General features: G+C 37.1%; 1 protein-coding gene across 1 annotated transcript; it reads right to left on the bottom strand.

Annotated features, from left to right (window-relative positions):
- Positions 1-1,019: 1,019 nt before the first annotated feature.
- Positions 1,020-5,717, bottom strand: LOC147850820 (uncharacterized). The gene is made up of 7 exons (XM_087335592.1): positions 5,606-5,717; positions 4,579-4,812; positions 3,791-3,932; positions 2,952-3,040; positions 2,793-2,847; positions 2,608-2,693; positions 1,020-1,414 (listed from the first exon to the last, which is right to left on the bottom strand). Exons 1-7 carry the CDS (start codon positions 5,636-5,638, stop codon positions 1,271-1,273), a joined length of 783 nt encoding a protein of 260 aa, XP_087191718.1. The 5' UTR covers positions 5,639-5,717; the 3' UTR covers positions 1,020-1,270.
- Positions 5,718-7,662: the final 1,945 nt, after the last annotated feature.

Here is a 7,662-nt window from a genome sequence, read left to right as displayed (position 1 = left end):
ATGGAAGCGTTAAGAGTTCACTAATGGAAACCAAGTGATTCATTTATATGCTCAAATGTTTATTGACACCCATTCTTCACCCACCTAGCTCACAAAAGCTATCTATTCAATCCCGACAACTAGGTGATTCATTAGTACGCAAGGTTGCTTGACACGCACTCTCACCCACCTAGCTTATAAAAGCTATCTATCGGACCCAACAACGATCTAACACAAAGAGAAGCATTAGTAAGTCACCAAATCACCTGATGCTTTATGCATATTATTGATCTTATTGTTCATAAATAAATGCGAAACTATAGAAAAATCTAGGCAAACAAAGGTAATTGAAGCATTGAACATAATAACTTCCACCAAGGTGAAACTATTGCCAACAACTTCAAGGTTACTTCTCATCTACTCAATCAAACGCAAATTGAAGTGATGGAAAACCCCAACAGATAAAATTAAGCTACAGATAGTTTGCCGGTACAACATTTAGGTTATAGGTTTCTTTTTGTTTTGTTTTTGTTTCTTTTTGTTTTGAAACTTGTTTTGCAACTAGTGAGCGTTCTTTGTAAGTGTATTGTAATTATTGTTTGTCCCATGAGACCGCCCCATGTTACCCCTCCATGGATGTTAGCAAATCATCATCAAGACCCAAACTGAAACAATTTTAAGGTTCTTGGCATTTCCCTTCTCTAAAATATTGCTCTCAATTTAGTGTGTAAACTTTTCCAATTTTCCGTTGAGTGCACTGAAACTTGATGTTATGAAGGATCATGCCTTGGCCTCATTCACCCCTATATCAATTCGAAACCTGGGCAACGACCCATCATTCACTGCCCAATCTAGCTAAAGGCCACAGCCAAAAGTAGCGTGTGTAAGGATCCTTTTGCACAAATGATGTCAATACCTTCAAACCAGAAATTGTTATATGTAAGAATGTTAACCCAAGGTTGTGACATGACAATCAATCAAAGGTCCTTACATGTGAGACTTTATGATCTTTGAAAATAACCTTCACAATCATATACATGTAAACTGTAAAATAAGTTGAAATTTTTTCATTTACTGACCATCTGAGCAGTAGCTTTTGCCTTTCCATGAATCAGAAGCATACATGGCATAAAAGAAAATTGCTCCTAAACCAATTGCGACACCATCACTTCAGTACTAATATAGTCATTATTTCCATGACTATGGCACGGTAAAATTTCAACACTACTGGATCAATGTACCTGATTCAGTGAGCATATGCATCCTAATATGTAAGGAGCAAGCCTTTATATTACAAGACACCAGAATCAGCAATAACTACCTTCTTCTTGGGCCTATCCATCCTATCAGTACTTTGTGATTCAATTATCTTTACAATATCCATGCCTTCTAACACCTGTCCAAAGACCACATGCCGATTGTCCAGCCAAGCCGTCTGCAAGGAATCATCAATCAAAATGCTAAAGCTGTGAAGGAATCATCAACCAAAAAGCTAAAACTGTGAAGACTAAAAGCAAAGAACGGATGCTGCATTTATGACAACATTAGCTATATAATATCCGATGACCCAAAAGAGCACAAGAACTCATCAAATATAAAGCCATTAGACTAAAATGTCTATTAGACAGTTTGGAAGACTGCGGGCCAAAAAATAAAATTCTTGGGAATGGTGCATGTGTTAGAAACTATATTTGATATACTCGTATTGATATCATTGCCCTTATTTAGAAATCACACAGGGATTTATGAACATAACAAGATATCAATAATTCAAAAACCACCCAGCCATGGTATTAGTTCCAACACTAGAGAAACGGCTAAATTGGTCACACGTTGTCAATGTCGTATTAAAGAAGGATGATTCAATATTTCGGGCTGTGAAAAACCATCTAGCCTTAGCTTCAGCCTTCTTAAAAAGACAACTCAAAAGAGGTTCTTGTAGGGCAAGAGCAAGTGAAAGACAGTGAACAGTCTTGGTGACCATAATGTTTAGTCCCTATGAACTAGAAACCTCAAACAAAAAGAGGGTCACAGGACATTTGAATTGCAAGGCTTCTCACAAAACAATTCAGTTACTTAATCTTTTGTTATGCGTTCTTTTTCTCTTACAGAAGATATTGCATGATGCTGTCTGATCAGGATATATATCTCACATGCCAAGGCTTTGGGCATGGCCTAACAAAGGACCCACAAACTCTGAAAGCTCATTCCTTGAGGGCTTTTGGCTAAGGTCGACTGCTGTATCTGATCAGGCAACCTGATTTTGACCTAATATCTTTCACGGAGAAAGCACCATCTGCATCCCCTTGGTATTGTACTACCCCCAAGGCCACTCCGGGGCACCCTCTCCTATAAATCACAGAACCTAAAGCAAACTCAGGAGTGATTTGCTGAAATTACAGTTAGTGAATTCTCAATGGCCGAAGATACGTAGTTCATTCTTCACAATACAGACACAAGCAGTTCAAACTAACTGTAAAATTATCACTATGGCACCGATACCCTCGTACATGCACGCTCACAAACATAACAAGCAATAATGCATCAAGAAAGCAATAATTTGTGTTTAAATTTTGCTCAAAATCACCACAAACAAACATAATAATAGAAAGTGCTCAGAAAATGCACCTTGATAGTACAAATGAAAAACTGGCTTCCATTGGTGTTTGGACCAGCATTTGCCATACTCAATACTCCAGGTCCAGTGTGAACCACTGCCGAAATAGACCAAATAGGTTTAAATTTAAGACCCATGAAACTTCTCCATCTGAATGCTTAAACATCCAGCTAAAATTTTGCAATTTGGCACTCACGTTTGAAGTTTTCATCTTTAAACTTGGAGCCATAGACACTGTATCCGCCTGTTCCCTGTAGTGAATTCATATATTTATGACATTCTTGAAATGGAATTCAACAGAAGTTGTAACATGCATTTATAATATCCTGCAAAATCTGAAATCACATATACGTACATCACCATTCTCAAAGTCTCCCCCTTGGATCATGAAATCTTGAATCACACGATGGAAAACTGATCCTTTGTAACCAAATCCTTTCTCACCTGTTCTCAAGTTATTTATGATTTATAAATGACATTCTACACATTAGCTTTCACAGTTATACATATTTTGGAATGTATAATACTATGTTGGTAAAGGACAGATCAGGAAATCCTTATTTGTGATATGTAGTAGTGATAAAAACTCATATTTTCTGATCAGAAAACAGCAAATTAGAAACCCTATTTTATAGTTAGATAACAATAAAATGCTAGGGTGAATGAGCCCCATTCCTACACTAGTGCAGAAATTTCACAATAAAACCCTAAACACATCCAACTACAGTAATATTATGATTAGAATTTTGCTAGAAATAGCAATTACATGACAAAGTGACACTCTGACTGCTCCTGTTTAGAGAGGGAAAAGAGAATAAAGCATTGCCAATATGTTTAACGGCATTACCTCAACTATTTATTTTCAATTTATAGAAATCCATATTGTTATCACGTTAGTAAGTTCTAACTTGTGTTGTGTTGTCTAACATGTCAACATATCAACATGCATTAATTCGAACAAGGAAATACATATTTACATGGTACATATATTCACCAAATCTATGATCAAACTTTGAAACAAGCATCTTGTTTCTACAGGATATATAGAACTTAGTTACCATTTATTGCTCACTACAATCGATTACTATTTACTTGTTAAGAACATAGGTCAATAATCAACTGCTTAGCCAAATAGATGATAATGTTACATATCTGAACTCTTTATCATCTCAAAATTTAAAAGATCAGCATCACCTGTACAAAGTGCACGGAAATTCTCTGTAGTTTTGGGAACATCATCCCCAAAGAGACCAATAACAATCCTTCCAGCTGGCACTCCCCCAATCTCAATATCAAAGTAGCATTTTTTTGTGACCTTTGCTTGAGGTTTCACTTCCTAAAAAAGCTTCCAAATCAGTGTAAGTTTGATATGATCAGACAACTTATGATTAATATCCTGTTAAAGAATTTCGTGGTGAGTGGTTCTATTGAGTTCCTACGTCACTTCACAAAATGGAATAAGGAAAAACCACTCCATGCTCATGAGGACAATTACAAACAAATGCTAGACCAACTATTCACTGAAAAGATTTGTGAGTAGAATTTGGGTAGAATTTCTTTACCTAATCGACCTGAGTTTCTTTCATATGCATGAAATGATAAGAAATCATAAAAAAGCACAATTTTATAGAAATGTTCTGTTCATTCGTATCGCTGATGTTTAGTTCCTATGCCATTTGTCAAAATGACAACAGGAAAACATTTAATCATGCACAGGATGCCAATTACAAAAGATATTATAACCAGCTACTGACAACAACGGTTTATTATTACTGCTCAGAAAAAAACCGATATAAGAAATCATGTGGAGGGGAACAAAAACTTATTGGAGTTTAGTAGAGAGATTCTGTTCCCTGTCTCCCAACTGAAAAGTTCCAGAATCTAGCAACAAAGTGAACTTTTTTTTCCCAGGGAACATGGATTATGATAACTTACTTGAGAAATAGCTCTTAAGCGCACATGAGACTAACTGATAAACTTACCTGAGAAATAGATTTTACTGGAATCCTTTGTGTTCTCGTTGAAGAGAGGGTAGCACAAGGAATTCTGATGTGATATAGGCCTGTCGTAAAGGAACATGAGGTAGAACGAAGTGCCATAGATTTATCTGATTTGTTCTTCATGCAGATTGAAGGTGATCTTACAGACATTGAATTTAATATAGAAGAAGAACGAGAGATCCATGGGGACACAGACGCCTTTGATGCAGCATTTTCCTGTCATCTTGTTAGATAAGGAAAATATGAAGCCAAATAAAGAAAATAAAAGCACTCATAACGTTAGAAACAATTTCAAACAAATCCACCAGAATAGCTATCAAAACAGAAACAATTCGAAAAACTGGCTCCAAATAACCTTCAAAAATGGAAAAGATTTGTAAAATCAATCAGCACAAATATTGCCACAATTCCAAGAAACGATTCCACCGATAAATCATAATAATAGAAACAATTCCAACAGAATTACAGGTCAATGTACTTTTGAGCAGAAAGCAGTATATTCATCCTAGCATAGATAGAAAATGAGGACGCAACCACGAGAAGAAATGCACGGGGAAAGTAAAATCAACAGAATGAAAGATAAAGGTTTACAATAAATAAATATATGGCTAGAAAAGTAGACAATGAGAATGTGTGAGCAGAACTAAATACAGAAAAACAATTAAGAAGACGATAATTTTGCAAAGAGCAAAGAAGAAAGAGAAAGTTTTACGAGTATCACAAATGTACAGTTAGAGAAACGAAAAGAAAAACAGCATCATATAGATAATATATATATATATATATTACAGAGAGAGAGAGAGAGAGAGAGAGAGAGAGAGAGAGCAGAAATTATATTCATATAATCAGAAGAGAAAAGGGACCCGAATAATTCTCCGTGAACGTAGCTAGGAAACAGACGAAATAATTGAGAGATGAACCATGAGAGAGAGAGAAAGATGAAAATGCGGAAACTCTACAGATTGTAGCAGAACAAAGAGAAGTGGAGGGAGGAGGGAAGAGAAGGTACCGAAATGAAAGAGCAGCAGGAAGAAGAAGCCATGGGAAAGAGATGGTGATTTGTTGAAGCAGGAGTTTGCTGGCAGCTGGAGCTACTGATGATGATGATGATGATGAAACCGATTGGCTCTGTCTGTCTGTCAGTGCTAACTATGGAAGTGATGATGGAGAGAGAAAGAAAGAAAGATATATTAACTTCTTCTAGGACTAAAATTGGCCTATATGAGACAATTGGTTTACAATCAAAATCAAAATTGGCCCAATTCATCCCCTTTCAGAATCAAAAGCCTTACTTGTCAAATTTGTCGTGCGAGGACTCCAACCAGGAAATGACTCTTGGAAAATACTACTGCGGTTGCGTTTCGCTTACTTTAGACCACGAAAAGGGTTCAATTGGGCCCCCCAAACGGGATGGATTCTAAACATGGATCTCCAACCTAGACTCTCCCGCCAATTGGAGAATAGATTCAGTGCATCCATGTGGAAGGCATGGTGTGACATTAGACGAGGGCTCAAGTGCGATCAACCGTGTTCCGAACCTACCTGGCTCAGTCAACGTATCCTATGGAACCCATGTATCAAGGATGAATCTAATCAACTACTGGGATCACGTAAGGAGTTTTCATGGGGATACATTCTAGAAGGTTCAGGAAAAAGTATAGAATGTTGGCAACGGTTTATGTCACTGCCACTACAAGATCAAGCCAACATACTCCATGGAATCAGGGGCGGATGGACTATGAGATCGGAAATCATTAACGCTCTACTGATTAGGGAAACTGCTACTCAAAGAACGACAATGGAGAAATGGATTGGCTACGAGGAGGAGGGATCTCTGATCCTGAGAGGTAGGGGAACACTAGACAAGATCGAAGGCTCTGAATTGCGAGACACTAAGACACCAACACAGAATAACAGAATTTGAGTACTCGCGTATACTGGTCATAAATGGATTGTAGATCCTGAGCCGATCAAAGTACAACCTGATTGGCACATATATACTCATGAAAACAGATGGCTACATAAGATCAGTTGGGACCCTTTGCAATGTAGATGGCGTTGTCGTGAAGATTTTCCGCAATGGTGTGAAAATTGGGAGGAACATACAAAATCGAGTGTGGTTCTTTACACACGATATGAAACAATAATAGTAAAGATACTATTTTAGATTAGTTTAATATCTTGGTATGAAAAGATGGATGTCATCAAGAGCTTCTAAATGTATTTTACTACATGTGAAACAGACAACTAAGTGTTAAGTTATATGAGTGTGAAGTTTGAGAAGAAGAAGAGGAAAACAAAACTGTGAGATATCCCACATAGATAAGACAACATCAGGATTCCAAAGTGTTGAGAGATCAAGCTCAATTTAGTTTAGTTCGTTAGTCAACCATGTAACTTTGTAATTACCTAGATAGAATCTAGTCAGAATCTAGTTAGAAGTGTTGACTATAACACCTTAAATAGGACCTTGTACTTAAGTGAGATATTCTAGATCCTCCACTCCTAAGTACATTTAATATAGGACTTACACATTAGTACCTATATTCTACTCACACATGTGCACCTTTGCACATGAGATGTATATATACCTCATTGTGGGTATTTTTGTATTTGATGATGATAATGCTAATTTAATATACTTACTCATCCCTCATCTTGTGTTGTATATCTCTCTCTCTCTTCCTCTCTCACACATACACACACATATCACATAATCTTCCGCACTTAACTTAATCACATAATTAGGTACTAATTAACTCTTAATTACTTACCGAATTCTTAACACAAAGTATATAAGTAGAGCCATAACTCTTTATATTATATCTATGTGTTTAGAGCACATAAAGGTTAAGGGTTTTATAACTTAGATGAATGGATGCGGCCAAGTTATTTAAATAGGGTTTTGGACGGATCCGGACGGCACCGGACCGGATCGGATGCGGACCGGTCGGGACGGGACCGGATCGAATGCTGACCGGATCGGTGGATCACGATGCACGGTGTCTTGAAGATTCTCGGTGTGAAACGAACAAAATTGTCTATAGGTTCCATCGGTTCATTGGA

The sequence above is a fragment of the Azolla caroliniana genome, unplaced genomic scaffold (assembly GCF_043228905.1).
Source record: "Azolla caroliniana isolate FFs.n. ecotype wild unplaced genomic scaffold, voAzoCaro1.0.p SCAF_20, whole genome shotgun sequence".
NCBI classification, from domain to species: Eukaryota; Viridiplantae; Streptophyta; class Polypodiopsida; order Salviniales; family Salviniaceae; genus Azolla; species Azolla caroliniana.
This window is presented reverse-complemented; position numbering and strand designations above follow the sequence as displayed.

Excerpts from the sequence above, each read along its gene's own strand:
- LOC147850820 (XM_087335592.1), bottom strand. The coding sequence starts at position 5,638 with ATGGCTTCTTCTTCCTGCTGCTCTTTCATTTCG. Across the intron at positions 3,041-3,790 it reads TTTCCGTGCACTTTGTACAG|GTGAGAAAGGATTTGGTTAC; the intron begins GTGATGCTGATC and ends ACTTGAGAACAG. Across the intron at positions 2,848-2,951 it reads GAGACTTTGAGAATGGTGAT|GGAACAGGCGGATACAGTGT; the intron begins GTACGTATATGT and ends AATTCACTACAG.